The 18758-nt window shown below is 38.6% G+C and overlaps 1 protein-coding gene across 10 annotated transcripts in view; it reads right to left on the bottom strand.

Annotated features, from left to right (window-relative positions):
* Positions 1-14674: 14674 nt before the first annotated feature.
* patj (PATJ crumbs cell polarity complex component) overlaps positions 14675-18758 on the bottom strand; it is a 307050-nt gene continuing 302966 nt past the window's right edge. For 9 of the 10 annotated variants that reach the window (XM_069938547.1, XM_069938545.1, XM_069938553.1 and 6 more), the window contains one exon: positions 14675-17305. In XM_069938547.1, coding sequence (XP_069794648.1) covers positions 17159-17305 — 147 coding nt within the window. In that variant the 3' untranslated portion in view covers positions 14675-17158. The remainder of the gene's footprint in view (positions 17306-18758) is intronic. The other variant, XM_069938548.1, reaches the window with a different exon arrangement.

The following is an 18758-nucleotide window of genomic DNA, read 5'->3' as shown; positions in this document are numbered from 1 at the left end:
GATGAAGTATGATAGTGGGCTAGCAAACAAAAGCATTCTTCAAATATATAAGGGGTAACAGAGAGGAAAGTGTAGATATAGGACCACGATATCTATAGAAAATAATACTGCAGAAATAATAATGGGAGAGAGGGAGATGGCAGACAAACTAAATGAGTATTTTGCATGTGGAAGACACAAGCAGTGTGGCAGATGTCAAAGGGCATCAGGGAAAAAAGTGAGTGTAGATACTATTTTAAGTGAGGTGGTGTTCAGACAGCTGAATGGTCTAAGGGTGGTTAAGTCTCCCATACCAGATGGATTGCACCCTCAGGTTCTGAATGAATTAGTGGTAGAGATTGGTAATAATCTTTCAGAAATCAATATGGTCCCAGAAGATTTGAATATTGCAAATGTCACTCCGCTATTCAAGAAGGGAAGGAGGCAGCAAAAAGGAAATTATAGATCGGTTAGCTTGATGTCAATGGTTGGGAAGATGTTGGAGATGATTGTCATGGATGAGGTTATGGAATACTTGGAGGCTCAAGACAAGTTAGGCCAAAACCTGCATGGTTTCCTCAAGGGAAAATCTTGCTTGACTCTTGGAATTCCAGAAAGACATGACAAGCAGGCTAGATAGAAATGCAATGGATGTTGTGTATTTTGATTTTCAGGCCTTTGACAATGTGCTACACAAGGCTACTTAACAAGATAGGAGCTCATAGTACAGGAGAAAACATGCTGGCGTGGGTCGAGCATTGGCTGATTGACAGAAGGAAAGAATCAGAAGCAGGGATGATATCCTGATTGTCTTCCAGTAGCTAGTGGTATTCTAAAGAGGGCATTGTTGGTGTCACTTCTTTTTCTGTTGTATATTAATGATTTAGATTATGGAATTAATACTTTTGTGGCCAAGTTTGCAGATCTCACGAAGCTAAGTGTGGAAACATGGAGGATGCAGAAAGGCTTAGACAGATTAGAAGAATGGGCAGTGAAGTTTCAAATGAAATATAATCCCAGAAAGTGTACAGTCATGCACTTTGGTAGAAAAAAATAAACAGGCAGACAATTTTCTAAACAGGAATAAAATTTAAATATACCCAGATGCAAAGGGAACTGAGAGTCCTTGTGCAGGATAGCCTGAAGGTAAACTTACATGTTGACTCACTGGTGAAGAAGGTAAATGCAATGCTTGCATTCATTTTAAGAGAAAGAGAATGTGGATAGGGCTTTGATGTTGACGCTTTGTAAGGCACTGGTGAGACTTGGAGTATTGTGTGCAGTTTTGGGCTCATCATTTAAGAAAGGATGAGCTGACATTTGAGAGGGTTCAGAGGAGGTTCACAAGGATGTTTCCAGGAATGAAAGTGTTATCATATCAGGAGTGCTTGACATCTCCTGGCCTGTCCTCATTGGAATTTAGGAGATTGAGAGGGGTATCTCATTTAAATATTTTGCATGGTGAAAGGTATGGAAAGAGTAGATGTAGAAAGGTTGTTTCCTGTGGTGAGAGCGTCTATGACGAGAGAACCCATCTTCAGGATTGAAGGGCATTTGCTTAGAACAGAAATGCTTTGGAGTATTTTCAGCCAGAGGGTGGTAAATCTGTGGAATGTGTTACCACAGGCAGTTGTGGAGGCCAAGGTATATTTAAGGCAGAGATTGACATTAGTCAGGGTATCAAAGGTTATGGGGAAAAGACTAGGCAGTGGGGCTGAATGGATCAACTCGTGATTAAATGGCAGGGCTGAATAGCCTATTTCTGCTCCTAAGCCTTATGGTAGGGGTGGCCAAACTTTTAATTTTTAATTTAGACATAGAGCACAGTAACAGGCCATTTCAGCCCACAAGTCCATGCCACCCAATTAACCTACACCACCGGTATGTACTTGTGGGCTGAAATGACCTGTTGCCATGATTTTTGTCAAAATCAAAAATTAGAAGGTTTGCCATCCCTGCCTTATACTCTTATTGACAGAAAACTATTGGACTGTGAGAAAAAAAAAGTTTGGAAACTGATTAGATTGACGTGGAGATCTGTGCACTTGAACAGTTTCCTCTGACATGTAACAATGCTCAACAATTCAATAACTCACAATTGGACAGTGCCAGCCTCTTTAGGTACGCTGACTGCAACACATAACTATGATGTGGGAACAATCTAAAGTCTGACAACAGGTCAGCTTTTTTCATAATGTAATTGTTGTTTGTAAGTGTTCCTTACTGATCCATCAAGTTAGTGCTGCGACTGAGACAGCCATACTCCTATTAATCATGGGAATTAAGTTTGTAAGCACATGTCATCTGATATCTTTTGAGCAACTGATTGAGTAACGAACTATGTTATGTAGGATAATATACAAATAACTAAAAAAAAGTACAGTAGTCATGAGTGAACAGAGAGAAGATGGAGGGACTCAGCACATTAGACAGTACCCATGAAGATAAATGTCAGTCAACATTTGCTCCACCATTTGGTAGAGCAGCATCCAAGGGCCTCATGGCCTGCTTATGCTCTTATTTCTTATGATATGTGAACTTCCAGGCATTTGAAGGTACTAACCTCCACCTCCATCCCATCAATTAAGTCCTAAAGTCTGAATGCTTTTGATGAGCTAATAGTACCTTCATGATGAGGGATGTAAATGATTAATAATTAGTAGGAAAAATGTAAAATGGTCCTACTTTTAGTGGGCACCAAGGTTGGCGTAGCAGTTAGTGCAACTCCTTTACCGGGGTTCAAATTCCACACTTAATGTTAAAGCCTTTCAAATGAGGTCAGGGACAGGAATTTAAATCTGGGAAATTTGTATTTTAACATTGTGTCAATGTGTGCCTAATCTGAATCAATCTAAAATGTTAAGTGTGTATCCTTTAGCTGGTGATCCTTAACTTACTCATTTCCAGCATCTACAGTATTTTGCTTTGATAACACCTTCTTTGGCCACATTAATGCGAGACACAAATCATGTCTACATGAAACCCATTGTGAGACAGAATACAAAATGGCCCAGCTGTTTTCATAAAATGATTTCCTCCCAATGGATTCTGTGCTGTTTTGTTGTTTTTGCATCTGTCTTTACACCTTCTGCTGCAGGGTTTCTTTTTTTCCCACTCATGTACATTAAAGTTGTTGCTGTAGAATCCATAGCCCATTCTGAAACATTTGGCAGCTACAGGGTTATTGCTGAGGCCTGAAGACTTCTGCCATGGATTCTCAGACTGCTGTCATGGAAACCTGGCACTCCACGAGCAGTCTCTTCTTGCATTCAAAAACTTGGGAACTGGTTACAGAGAGCCATCTGTTAGGGCTAATCTGATATCATTACATCTTCTTCTTCACAGATCAGTGACAAGGAAGCAATTCACCAACGTGATGGTATTCTTCTTTAGAATAACAGATCTGTCTTGAAAAAGATGATCACAAAGTGTCAAGTTTATGTGTCCGAACATTGTGAATACGTATCGATTCCATTCACCTGTCCATGGTGTCATACTCCATCCTTGGCCATTTACAAATACTTAAGTAAGTTTTCATTCATGGTAACATTTGTGAAAAGTATAACTAAATGGAATTTTACCCAAGTGCACTCTGGTCGAGAATATTTTACTTACCCCTCATCTGATCTCTGGTCTCCTCTCTGGCTCTATTTCCTTAACATGTGTGAATAACAAAATATTATTTACTTAATAAGGGTAGGTTTAGAAAATATAAAAAATTAGTTGAAAAATATATGATCAATACAATATTGAATTTTATATTGTTACAGGTCCAGAGGACCCCAAAACCCAGCAGCAATAGTAATTCACCAAAACAAAGTTACTTAAACAAATGTCATTTTTAATTTTCTTTAAACATAAAAATAGGATAAAACTTTAACTTATTACTATTAACTTAACTTAACCCCCTTATAATTCTAAGTGCATATGTATATAATGTGTATAAGTTCAGAAAAGTTCTTTGATTCACAGTCTGATCTCACTTCTCACTCCTCCAAGTTCACCGGTATCAGGCAATTCTTATACTGTGCACAAAATTGAACATTTATGAATTTTCACCAAGCTTTGGTGCTTAAAAGTAATTGGTTACTACTCAGGAAGGTTCTTGTTGGTATCAGAGAGAGATTTGTTGCTCGTTAGATGCACACAAATTGATTCCCTTCGATCAGCCACTTCAGTGTCTTGCCGAAGAAACTTGCCCCATCAGGATTTTCCAAATGATAATCTTCTGCAGGTCACCACAGAGTTCCTCTTGTTTCCCTTATTTCAGGTGAAACACTGTAGCCAGCCACTTCCTCTTGTATAGACCACAAAGGTTTTCAACAGGCTGAACTCAGAATTCACAACCTGTCTTCAAAATGGGGTTTCAACAAGCTGCCAGCTTGTCATGACCGCAGAACCAGTTCTCTCTCTCTCTCTCTCTCTCTCTCTCTCTCTCTCTCTTAGAGAAAGCCTGTTTGATCTCCCCTCTCTCTCCCCCCGCTTGCAAAACCACATGACCTTCTTAGAACAGTAAACTGCAACCAGACAGATTGTGGTACCGGACCCAAACTTCTGAGTTCGTTCATCTGCTGTTTTCAAAACAATAACCCATTACTCCACAGTATGTCCAATTGTGAAGACTCTATAGGCATTCTTGGAGCCTGGAATGTCTGGTTTTAGCAAAGCTCTGGCATTTTAAATCAGATCTGTTTTGTGAAGTGTTTGTGTTTGCTTGTGACCTATACTACCCCCACAATCTATCTCCTTCAAAAACATATAAATATAAAATATAATATAATCTGTCACACTCTTCCCCTACAAAGGAATTTTAACTCTCAAGTTAAAATTCAGTTATAACTAAACTGACTTTACAATCACTACAGTGATATCATACTGAATATATGTTATTACAATGTATCCCAATGTTGAGAGTATATTTCTTTGCATGTTCAATTTTAACATCTTGACAAACAATTTGCTATTAAATTATTTGTACATTTAAAACAGCATAATGGCATAACATCTTGTTTATATTTTCTATAGCTCTCTGACAAACTTTAGTCAACACAAATCTCTCCCCTTTCTTCAAAAGATTAATTAAAGGAAGAGCAACATTAGCAAAATTTCTGCAATATTTCCTATAATATCCCGCCATTTCTAAAAACTTTCTCATCGCTTTCTTGCCATTGGGAAAAGGAAATTCAGATATTGCATTTACCTTATACTTGACCTAAATATGTCACAATAGCATGTCCAAATTCACTTTTTACTAAATTGACAATTAAGTTTGCTTTGGATAATCTTGCAAACAATTTGCCCAATTCCCTCATATGTTCTTCCCATGTGTCACTTTTTTGTAATGAAGTCATCAATATAAACATCTGTATGTGTCAACTCTTGGATTACTGAATTAATCATTCTTTGGATTGTTGCAGGGGCATTATTCATGCCAAAAGGTAACACATTATACGTATAAATCAGATGGTGTCACAAAAGCAGAAACAATCCTTCCTCTGTCACTGAGAGGCACACACCAGTAACCCTTCAACAAATCCAACTTAGTAAGAAATTTAGCTTTCCCAATTTTATCAATACAGTCACCTGTTCTCAGAATAGGATAAGCATCTGTTACTGAATTAACCTTCCTGTAATCTGTACAGAATCTAATTCCATCTGTTTTAGGTACCAGAACACAAGGAGAACTCCAATCTGAGTTTGAAGGTTTAATAATATCATTTTTCAACATATATTCCACATCCTGATCCATGGTTTTACTCTTCTGAATGTTTATTCTATATGGGTGTTGACTTATGGGACTTACTTTTCCCATGTCCACATCATGACCAATCACTAATGTCCTTTTTGGCACCTCAGGAAACAAATTTGGATATTTCAAAAGTAACTGCTTTAGCTGCATCTGTTCTTGTGACTTAAGATGGCCTAACTTTTCATTCAGATTTTCCAAAATTGCTGATTTAGACAGGCACACAGGAATCATGGTTTCTTTAAAGTTACCCTCTCAAGATTCTGTTTCCATATTCTTATGATCCATAACGTCCTCAACCCTGTCAACAACTAACACCCCTGATACAGACTGTTTTCCTCTATCTTTATCCTCATAATAAGGTTTCAACATATTTATGTGACAAACCTGAGTTTTATTCCTATGATCTCAAGTGTTTATCACATAATTAACATCAGTTTGATTTCACTTTGTATGGACCAGAAAATTTAGCTCTCAAAGGATTGTTATGTGTTGGAAACAAAATTAACACTTTACATCCAGTCTTAAAATTCCTCACTTGAGCATTCCTGTCAAATAAACATTTCATTTTACCCTGAGCCATTTCTAAATTCTCTTGAGCTATAATGCACACTTTTGTAACCTATCTTTAAATTTAGAAACATAATCCAGTAAGTCGAACTGCACATCCTCATAAACCCATTGTTCTTTTAACAACATTAAAGGTCCTCTCACCTGATGTCCAAACACAATTTTAGAAGCGCTGAAACATAAAAATAAGATTAAACTTTAACTTATTACTATTCACTTAACTTAATCCCCTTCTAATTTTATGTGTGTAATGTGCATAAGTTCAGAAAAGTTCTTTGATTCACAGTCCAATCTCACTCCTCCAAGTTCAGGCAATTCTTATACTGTGCACAGAATTGAACATTTATGAATTTTCTCCAAGTTCTGGTGCTTAAAGGTAATTGGTTACTGCTCAGGAAGGTTCTTGTTGGTCTCAGAGAGATTTGTTGTTTGTTGCACACACACAAACTGATTCCCTCCGATCAGCCACTTCAGTATCTTGTCGAAGAAACTTGCTCCATCAGGGTTTTCCAAATGATAACCTTTTTCTGCAGGTCACCACAGAGTTCCTCTTGTTTCCCTTATTTCAGGTGAGACACTGTAGCCAGCCATTTCCTCTTGTATGGACCACAAGAGTTTTCAATAGGCTGAACTCAAAACTCACAACCCATCTTCAAAGTAGGGTTTCAACAAGCTGCCAGCTTGCCATGAATGCAGAAACCAGTTTCTCTCTCTCTCTCTCTCTCACTCTCACTCACTCAGAGAGAGCCTATTTAGTCTCCTCTCCCTCTCTCTCTGCTTGAAAAACCACATGACCTTTTTAGAACAGCAAACTTCAAGATTGTGGTACTGGACTCAAACTTCTGAGTCTGTTCATCTGTTGTTTTCAAAACAATAACCCATTACTCCACAGCATGTCCAATTTACACCTAATTGTGAAGTCTCTTTTGGCATTCTTCAAAGATTTTGCAAAGGCACTTGGAGCCTCCACTATCAGGCTTGAGCAAAGCTCTGACATTTTAAATGAGATCTGTTTTATGAAGTGTTTGTGTTTGTTTGTGACCCACACTACCCCCACAATCTATCTCCTTCAAAAACATATCTATGTACAATATAATATATAACATAATCCATCACAATATCGTTACCAAAATAAACTGCTAAATTGTAGGAATTGTGGCAGTTACTGAGTATGGGTCAGGCTGGCAGTGTTCTTGTTAGTTCATTATTCAGAAGAATACATGTAAAATGATCCCTCTTTAAGCTGAAGATTGGGGTAAATTGTGATGCTTATTGATTGAATAACAAAATGTTTTTTTTTTAAACTGCAAATGTTGGAAATCTGATAGAAAACAAAAAAAAAATGTTGGAATACTCATTGGATCAGGCAGCATCTGTGTAAAAAGAAACAGAGCTAATGTTTCAGGACAAAAACTCTTAGATCCTGTGAGCTCTCAGTGTTAGTTGTAGAGTGATGCACAGGAACTATTTGATGCTCTAAAAGATATTTCTGGGATTGCACATTCATACCAGACATCAAACGTGTCAAAGACATTGCATTTACTGACATATACTACTCTGATTGTCCTTTTAAAAGAATAAAGATAGTTTTATATTAATAGTAATGTTACCCAATCTCTGTGTTTTGAATTCTCATCCACTGATGTTCCTTCTGTGAATTGGGAGTCTCAGCAGATTTTGTTTTCATCTAGCATTTGTCTCTGGTCTCATTAAAGATATCACTTCTTGACTCTCTTTCAGGCATGTTTTGTGTCCTCAGTTTTTCTTTTGTTGGGTTCTACAGGTGTACTGTGGAAGGTATGTTGACTGAATCATGGCCTGGTTTGGAAACTCAAATGACAGGAACACATAAGGCCTGCAGAATGTCCATCATAGGCACTGATCCATCCCTGATTCCATTGAAGACACACATGTGAGGCATTGCTTCAAGAAAGCCGCCAACATCATAATGATTTCCATCATCCTGGTCATGATCTCTCTTCACTGCTATCTTAAGGCAGTAAATGTTGAAGCCTCAAGCCTGGCACCTTGAGGTCCAAGACAGTTTTATTTAATATTCAAGATTCAAGTTATTGTCATGTAATAAAAAGTGTCATGTTACATGAAATTACTTTTGCCTGCTGTAAAGCAGATTCACCATTGGCAGAAATTGCCTGAAGCGCCTCTTACAGTCAGAGAAAGAGAAGCAAAAGAGATTTCCCACCAGAGTTACCAAGTGTCTGTGGATTCACCTCCAGTGCTCCTGTGACCTTCCCAGCCACACAGAGTCCAGTCCAACCATCGGCAGCCTGAGCTCCAGATCCAATCCTTTGTTTCAATTAGGAACCCTTCAGTGCCCTCAGCACCCTCTTGCATCCCGATTCTGATACTTGTTACCTGTTCAGCCAGACTCGAGTCATTCTCCAGAAATCCTCAGCCTTGTGTGAATCCCTTGACCGCTGCCTCCAGCCTCTGTGGGTTCCTCGCCTTGAGTTGCCACCAGCCCTCTGTCTGTGTGGTTCCTTCACCCACAGAACCCCCTCACTGGTCTGCTGCAGTAGTCAATGTTCTGTGGGTCGTCTCCTCTGCTTCTCCTTCTCAGACTGGGGCGGGGGGGGGGGTGGGAGGTGGTCTCCCCATTTTTTTCTGGTGCCCTGCGCCAGTCCTCCTCTTCCCTGGAGTCAGCAACCCCATGTGGTTGTTGCCAATCATAGGCTGTCAGCTATCCAACAACTATCAGGCTCTTGATCCTTCCTGTACCATCATAACCATAACATTACTCCAGAAGCACACAAAGCCTGTCTGCACAACTGAAACATCACTTTTATTTTAGATTAACTGCAACTGAGAATATTTAACTAACTATCTATTTTATCATTTTCTGTTTCATGGCATATTTTGGCAACTTACTTTATACAGCACATTGTTTTAATATCTCATGTACCTGTGTAGGTGCAGTGAATAAGAATTTTGGTGTACCACATATTGTTTATGACAATAAACTCATTCTTGGACTTTATTCAAATTTAGTCCACACTATTGTTCTCTTAGACATCTCATACAGAGAGCACATAGCTCTTGTGAACTTCTATTATACATCAATGCTTGGAACAGCATATCACCACAATCTTTTTAACACACAATTTTGTCATCTCCAACATGCAGGACTTAGCAAAGGAACCCTATCACGCAATCTGATCCTATGAGGCATGTGTTTGATACATACTTGATTTCTACCATTTTTCTTCATTTTCAGCTTTGGCTGAACTGCACTCCGATAGCATTGTAATCTTCTGTGTATCAACATTGTTGCCGATATGTACCTGAAGTAGAAAGGTCCATGATTTACAGTTCAGAGAAAACTTGTGGGTCAATGCTTCACAGTGATACCTCATTTGCCTTCACGTCTTCGCTCTTTTAGTGCTTTTTTCATTATATCTAATTCTTCAACTTCTGAGACAATTCTAGAAAGGAGTTAAGAGGCAATGTTTAATTCCTTTTCATTTCTCAAACTGAAATGACCTGAATTCCAAATAATTATCTGATTTAATCTCTGCAGGAAGATAACATGCTATATAAATGGATCAGAGTTCTTCTATGCATTCAGTGACGATTCATATACCCATGTGCTATTCCTAAGACTATCTCTTTCTTCAAGTAGTCCATGTGGAGGTCATGCCAATTACTTCTAGACCTGGTGCTCTCAACAATAGTGGTCTGAAGTTCTGGTAACTTGCACACTAGCTTGCTTGCAGGTCCTGTCCTTTCCAGGCTGATTGATAAATCTATTGCTGCAGTTTTGTTTTTAATAATGCGCCAATATTCTAGGTGCAGATTTTCCTTGATGCCACTTCATAAATCTGTAACCCCATATGATAAAGCATTAAGTTGTGATAGAAAGATATATTCTCATCCAAATGTAGTTTAATTAGTCCAGCCATTCAAAGTGAGCTCATACTAGGTTCTTCTACATAAATTTTGCTTCGTCCATTGCTGTTATGTGAAAATAATTTTTAGCTTACAGGATGTATTTTCTACATTGGGATCTGCATTTTCCTGACGCAAAGCAGTGAATGCATCGGTTGTAGAGCTCTGTATTTAGAAACAAAATTATATTTGGACAGGAGGCTGATCCATTGCTCCATTGTGGACAATGTTGATTGGTGTCAAGAATGGCCAAGCATATGCTCATTCAGACATATCAACATTTTACTTGACAAGAACTGGTGTAATCCTTTTATCCAAAGAAGACTGCAAATGCCCCCTACTCTATAGCAAAGTTTGTTGTTTTGTGGTGAACATGATGCAAAGACAATACGTTATCCATTATTGGCTACATCACAAACTAAGACAAATCCAATAAAAATATGTAGATGTCAGAAATCTGAAATGAAAACATGCAATGCTAGAAACATCTGTGAAAGAGGAAACCAAGTTAATTTGTCAGGTGTAACATCCTTTATCAAAACTTTCTAATAAAACATCCCAAAACTGGATCTTTGCTGCTTCCCTTTCCTGACTTTGCCGAGTTGCTTCCAGCAATATGTTTTTATTTTGCATCATACCGCAATATGAGAAGTCTAACCAACTGCCTTTGCAAGAGGTTGGACATCTTTGTGCCTCCTTTCATGTAGATATAGCAGTGTCATCTTCTTTGCGAGGTTCAGTGACAGTCAGCTTTACCTGCTTTGATGTGCCCTCATCTTTTCCTTGACCAATTGTGGTCCATCCATGTAAGGGAGGTGGAGGAGTACTCTTAGTTAAAGATAGTATCATATAAAAGATGAGATGATACAGCTCTAAGAGCAAAATGTTGAATCAATTTGGGTAGAGATTAGGAATATTAAGGGGAAAAAGATATTGGTGGGAGTATCTGTAGGAAACTAAGTAACGACATTATGATGGCAGAGGCAATAAATAAAGAAGTAGCTGACACATATAAGAACAGAATGGAAGAGTCAAGAAAGATTTTAATCTACATTTTGATTGGTTAAATCAAGTCAGTTGAGGCAGCCTGGAGGAAGAGTTAATCTGTGATTGCTTTCTTGAACAGAATGTCACGAAACCCACGAGGGAGCATGTTATGTTTGTCTAATGAGACAGGGAAAATTAATGATCTTGTAATTAGTGATTCTCCTGGGAAAAAATGATCACAGTATGGTTGAATTTCTAATACACATGGAGGGTGAGGAAGTAAAAATCCAAACCAAAGGAGACCACAATGGGATGAGGGAGGAGTTGGCTAACGTAGACTGTGAGCACTGGCGGTTTGAGACCAATGCTCAGCAAAAACATATTCCAGTTACAAATGAGGGGATACCCAACAATGAAATTAAAGAGAGGCATGTGGACCAGGGAGTGAGTTCTGCCCCCTCCAGAAGTCTATAATCAGCTCATTGATCTTGCTGAAATTGAGGGAGAGGTTGTTATCCTGGCACCAACCCTCAAGCCCCCATCTCCCTCTTTTGTTCTCCATTTCATCTTTGTGAGTGACCCGGCCTATGAAGGTAGTGCCATCTGCGCATTTATAAATGGAGTCGGAGCTGGGTTTTGCTCACAGTCATGGGTGTACAGGGAGTATGGTGGAGGACTGAGTACATAGCCTCGTGGTGCCCCAGTTTTGAGGTTGATTCTGCAAGAGGTGCTGTCACCAATCCTCACTGATTATGGCCTTCATGTTAGAGAGTCATGAATCAAATTGCAGAGAGATTACTGAGACCAAAGTCACATAGCTTGAGGTGAAGCTGTAGTCAATAAATAGACCGACATGGCAGTCTTTTTTGTCCAGGTTTTCCAGGAGTGAGTGTAGATCCAGAAAGATGGCACCTGCTGTTAACCTGTTTCTAATGAGAATGTGACCTGGAGTGGGTCAAGAGTGTATGTCAGAGTTACAGGCTGGTAGTCATTTTCCTTTGGCACTGGGATGATAGTGGACTTCTCAAAACAGGTGGACAGTTCAGCATGTTAAAGAGAGTGGCTGAACATGTCCATAAATACAGCACAGGCTTAAAAGATGCCCAGGGGATCCATCCAGTCAGGTTGTTTTCTGCAAGTTCCCTCTCTGGAAGGCTAATCTGATATCAAAATCAGTGTCTGTGGGTACTGGTGTGCTTGAGCAGGGAGAGGTGTGTTTCACTAGGCCACTTCTTGAAGCGAACATGTCCAGGAGGGAGGCACTGTTGTTTACTATTCTGCCTGGCTTTGCTTTGTAGCCTGTGATGGCATGTCTTCCCCACTCTTATCACCTGGTATTCATGAGGTTCCTTGGGGCTTAAGTCTGGTTCGGCAACGCCTCTTGGCATCTACAAGACCATAAGGAGCAGAAATAGGCTGTTCAGCCCACCGAGTCTGGCCTTTACAGGTGGTTGTGAAGTATTGTATTAAATCCATCTTTTCAATCCACCTTTAAAGCTTTCAGCTCATCAGTCTCCAGCAGAGTTTGTCTATTTGTGTTATAAGAAGTAGGTTCAATTTTTGATTATAGGAAACTAAACATTACAGCTAATCTACAATTGTTATTTCTTCAGTGTCATTTTGCCAAACATCTTGATGAGCATATTTTTGTCCATAATTGAGTAATCAGCAAATGTATCAATGTTTGTATCAATATACTAGTCTTAATAGGCAGCTTCCTCCTTTGAAGAAGACCGCAGAGCCCACCTCACTGACAAAAGGCAAAGGCGGAAAAACCCAACACCCAACCCCAACCCACCAATTTTCCCTTGCAACCGCTGCAACCGTGTCTGCCTGTCCCGCATCGGACTTGTCAGCCACAAACGAGCCTGGAGCTGACGTGGACGTTACCCCTCCATAAATCTTCGTCCGCGAAGCCAAGCCAAAGAAAAAAAGAAATAGTACCACACTTACTATTGTTACCAAATGGCATATAAACTTCATTTGTCAGTCTGTTCATCAGTTTCAATGCTATACAAGCCTTTTCTCTGTGGCTTTCTGTTATCAGTATTACTTTTAATCTGACAGGTAAGATATATGATGTTCTAGATTCCCATTGTGTGTCTGTCTTGTCTGACACACATGCATCATTTATTTTTACAATTAAAACATTTCTCTACTCGAACTTGACCATCTCCATTGCTGCAGCAACATATTTTCCCACCTATTTCACTTTTCAGGCTAAACTCACTAATGTGATGCACAAGAAACTGCAGATGCTGTAATCTTGAGCAAACAATGAGAAGCTGTGGGGGGCTCAGCAGTCCAGGCAGCATTGTGGAGAGAAGTCTAGCATAAAAGGTGGGAGGAAGGGGCCCATTAGAGGTGGAGTACAAGACAGATGAATGTGGAAAGGTGAGGCAAGCTGAGGAGTAGGGGCGGAGATCACTAGGGGCATGAGTGAAAAGTAAGTACTGGAATGGGCTGAAAGAATGGCAGCAGATGCAGGACTGATGAAAATAGTGGAACCAGATCATGGTGGGAGCTACCTGGAATTGGGAAATTTGCACAGTTGAGTTGTAGGCTACCCAAGTGGCCCATCCCCCTCCTTTTTAGACTGGTCATCTCCCCTTCCCACCATAGTCTCAAAAAAGAGTCCCAACCCATAACATCCATTTTTCTCTTTGACTGGCTAAGTCCCTCCACCTTCTCTTTGATCAACTTGTGATTTGGGCTTCATGTCACTTTGCCACTGCTGTATGCTGATGCCATGGATGAACATGGACATTCTGTACAAGTGGAAATTGTTTGATACTTTAAATCCATCTCCACCAATGTAGCTATTTTATATGCAGATCCATGTTACATCTTGCAGATCTGCTTATTTGCTAAAGATGCACAAGAAGGTTTTGACCCAGAGTAGAAAGGTGGAGTTATAATTTGCACAGTAGGAATAGGTTTTCCATTAACTTCATTTAATCACCAACGATCTTGCCGTACCTTTGTTTTCTGGTCCCATGTTTGTAACTTTCCACAATCTCCAAGGTTGCTGCATTAATCTGTCACCCCAAAAATATCTTTCAACTTGAGTTGTCTGGGAGATCTAAAACTCTCTCTAGAATGAAGATTACACTCAAGATGGGATAGATTCAGCAGGCTCCATTTCACCTTGCCCCGATTTCAATCATATCGTTTGCTTCACAACACATTTCCTTTAATTAATAGTGAAGGTGGCCCATAGGGTTCCAGAGTTAATCTAAAGTGACAATTTGCATCATTCTCATTTTATTAGCTGGGCTAATCTAATCCTTGCCTTTAATACTCCTGTATTTATCCTAATTCAAGGACTGTCACTTCCAAATTGCACACTATCATTACCGTGACTCACCTAACCATGCAGTTGTTTGACGAGATTGATAACTTTGCTTCTTTGGGATGCTTTGATTCTTTGATGTACTTGTATCTTTGTGGGTCCTTAGGGTAATGAACAGGAAGCAAGAAGAGCTCTAAAACTTGTCTCTTGTTTATTCAAGGTTCATCTTAAACCAAACATTTGTGCACAATTGATACAATCAAATACATCATACAGTGATGTAAAACTTCATTACAAATAACTCAAAACTAATATTTGCTGTCTAGTCTCATATCTCAATAACCCATTCAGGTGAGATATCCTTAATCTGTGGTATTGATGGGATCACAGCTTAGCAAGAGCAGCAATTCTGTTGAGGGCAAAGTTAGACAAGGAAGGAATTAAAACAGAAAGCAAGCACACACAACTATTAACAACATCCTAAGAGGTTCTGAGTTGCAGAGATGACAATTCAATTAACTTTCAGGAATTCATTTATACATAAACAAATGTCCTTTGATTTCCATTAAATAATCATATAATTTGCATTGATATGAAATAAAATTCAAAATTCTAACCCATCAGAATCCATTATTGCATTACATAAAATTGATCTGGTAAACTAGTTTTGCAGTATTACATCTCATATTTATTACATTTCTTAAAGTTTTATAATTAAATGTCTGAGTGAATATGCAAAATCCATTCAGGCAAAAACTTCTTGAGATGCAGAATTGAGTGAAAACAGAGTGTTGGTCACCACTAGAAAGAATAACCAGTAGATGTATTCTGCAGTTTTTAATTAAAATGGCAGCAGTATACACACTGGGAACACAAAGTCCAGTAGCAAAATAGAACTATGTTTTTTGATTCTTTATATTTCTAGGTCACTTTAAAGCACAAAAGAGTGACTTAATATATGTGACAAAATATGGCACTGGCCTCTGTTGTTGTAGTTTTTAATAAGTAATTTAATAAATAAGTTTTTAATAAGTAATACCTTATTTGAAATTCTCATCCAAATTCACTCTTAGAAATACTTGAGCAAGATATAATGGAGCACATGGTTAAAAGCCAGATTCTTGTACAGTAAGCTCCGAACTACAGTCATTTCCTTCTGAAATTTATAAATTGAGAGCCAAAGGCACATGGTAGAGAGTCTGCCTAGCCCTAGGAGACAAGTGAGGCAATAATGGCCTCAGGATGTACTTAACATGACCACAGGCATTATCTGCTAATTTTTTTTAAAGAAAATATGCATGCTCACTGAGAAAAGCAGAAGCTGATTAGATTCCAAAAGAGTATTAACTTAAGAACAGCTGTGACGCCTAGGGCAAAGCAATCATTTAGAGAGGAGTGGGCCACAGGACCTAAGCAACATTCAATCAATTTTACTTCAGTAAAATTGAGGAAATCATTTGGAGATTGTAGATTTTAAAGGCACAAAATATTTTCCAAAGGGGCATTGTGTTACTTTGATTTTGGACAACAGATGTGGTGCATTTAGTTAGGTTCCATGTCTATTATAATTGAGAATATTGTATTTATACATTTAGTAAAAGGTTCTAACTCCATCTATCATAATCTTGAATTGTGGTAATAGCTGCAAAGTCAGGAGTTTTCAAACCTCAAATAGAGAAAGTACCAGAATATCTCAACAGGTCTGATAGCATCGATGGGAAGAGAAATAGAGTTAATATTTCAGATCTGAGACCTTTTGTCAGACTGGGGAAAAGAGAAAACAAATTTGTTGTATCTTGCAGAAAGGGTGGTGTTAAAGTGGAAAAGATAAAGACATTCCATTTTCAATTTGGTCCCCATGTAACCCAAATCACACACTTGAATTAAAACTATTATTGCATAAAGTTTATAGAGAGCATATTAATGAGAACATATGATTTCTGTTTACATGTCTGCTTTTTGAATGAGCTGACCAATTCATATTGCAAATTTATAACACCTGCAGAAAAGGTTAATTAAGCCTGCAAATTACAAGAAAATTATTCAAAATAGATAGTTAACAAGTAATATATTTTCTGTAGACATTGACAAATGTTCACCTCGGACAATTTTTTTTGAGGATCAAGAAATTTTCATGTTATTATCATTGCAGGAATGAATAAAAATCAATTCAAAAACTTTCAATTGCAATTTGAAATCAGAAACTGAAAAGATTAGTAAAATAAATTGTCCAATAAACATAATAAATGGGGGAAAATAGGAGTAAAATCAATTAATTAAATTTGAATGGTCTTACAAAGAGCAGATGATCTATTCAAACAGATATTGCCGCAGCGATGAATACTAAAATCTACCTTTGTGTATCTAACATCAGGCTCAGGCACCCCAGATTCAGCAACCTACTGTAGCTATGTGGTATATGATATGAAAGCACTTGTGAGATTTGTCAAGAAGCTACAGTTGGGTAAGATCAATAAGCTGTTCTTTCACAAGTCAAAAAACAGTGATTGACATACAGTATCAGTTATCCCTCGTGTTAATAGACCAATACTATTACTAAAATGCTAAAAAAAAGATAATCTTTGTTGAATTACATTCCTGCATTTGGCAATGCAACATTATTTCTGGACAGGATTTAGACAGATATATCAATATTAATCGTGGCCACCTTGTTATGTTCATGACAACACTGTTAAAGTAACCGTTCCCTTTTGCCGTTTTAGAATAGCGACAGCCTGTTCATGTGTGACACCTTCCAAACGTTCCCCATTTACTGCTAAAATCTGGTCTCCTCGCTTTAACCTGCTGTCATCTGTCGCTGCTCCCTGCAAAAGGACAATAAGGAACAATTTAATGTGATCCATTCCTTTTAGTCTTGAACAAATTATTGGGGTGGGGGTAATTGATAGATGAAAGTTGCACTAATCTGGCTAAAACTCTTGAAAAAGTGGCTGAATGAATCAGACTTGTTGCTGAACACCCTCCTTGGCAATAACAAATCTAAAATTTTGAGGAGTCTAATTCCCTTGAAATAATTATTTCAAGTTTAGATCTTTAAAATAATAATTAACCTTTTTAGGCTTTTTAAAAATGATACAATAAAACCTCTGGTATCCAGAATTCAAGCAAATTGCAGGCTCAAGCAATTAGCCAAAAATAGAGGAAAATAAATTAAAAAAAAGAATAAAATATAGTATGTCCCCGATTATCGGAACTTCCTGGGACCAGACCTATCTCAGTTAAGTGGATTTTTTTGATATTCGGGAATTTTCTCTAAAGCAGCCCAGTAGGATGAGGAGAATACTTTATTGACTGTCACTAATTCCTGATAACTCTCTATGGAGTTGTTGATTCCCAATCCTGCTTGGGAGCTAAAGGAATCTGCTCCTGTCCTGGAGTCCGACGTCTCAGCTCATCTGTAAATGGTAGGAGATTGGACAGGGATTGTCCTACAGCAAAATTTCAGCGACCCCACTGAAAGGGCATTTGACAGAGGGAGTGGCTTGGGTGAGCGGGGAGAGAGAGCACAGCTCAGGCGGGCAAGTGGGGAGTGAGCGTGGCTCAAGCAGGCGAGTGGGGAGACAGCGCGGCTCGAGCGGGTGAGTGAGGAGAGACCATGGGTTGGGCAGTCAGGGAGAGAGCACGGTATTCAATTCAAATTCTAAGAATGCCACAATGAAATTTATCACAAAGTTGCAGTAACTCACGGCAAAAAATGACCATTTATTAATATTCTTTCCTTCAATGTGTAACCTGTGGACAAATGTCCCTTTTGTAAAACTAATTCCCTGTAGCTCCATTTTAGCAGATTGGGTAAATTTTTTTTCAAATTTATTTCAAATTGTGACGTCATGATATTCAAAATTTTGGTTATTTTTCAGTTAGTCGGAAATGTTCTATAGTAGGTTAAAAAAATGTAAAATTGTATATGTGAATGTTCTCTGAAGTAATACAAAAACTTTTGGTGAAGATGAGAGCAAATATTCAGTCAGTGGAGTGCCTTGGTCATGCTTTGCTTGAGGCAGATATTTGAATAAAGATGTGTGAAACAGAAATGGTGTTGCCCAGGATGAAGTCGTAGTTGATGCTGCTCGCAGTTGGGGGCTGACTCTCTTAAAAGTGTCTCCTTATCCCTGGTTAGTAAGAGTCACCCCGGTCAGAAATATTTATCTGTAAACTTGGGGGGGGGGGTTAATTATCTATTGTTTGTCTTTTGGGCGGCTTCGTGGAGGGGGAGGAACATTGACAGTTAAATGTCTTCAAAGAATGCAACTGAAA

The sequence above is a fragment of the Narcine bancroftii genome, chromosome 5 (assembly GCF_036971445.1).
Source record: "Narcine bancroftii isolate sNarBan1 chromosome 5, sNarBan1.hap1, whole genome shotgun sequence".
Taxonomy (NCBI): domain Eukaryota; kingdom Metazoa; phylum Chordata; class Chondrichthyes; order Torpediniformes; family Narcinidae; genus Narcine; species Narcine bancroftii.
This window is presented reverse-complemented; position numbering and strand designations above follow the sequence as displayed.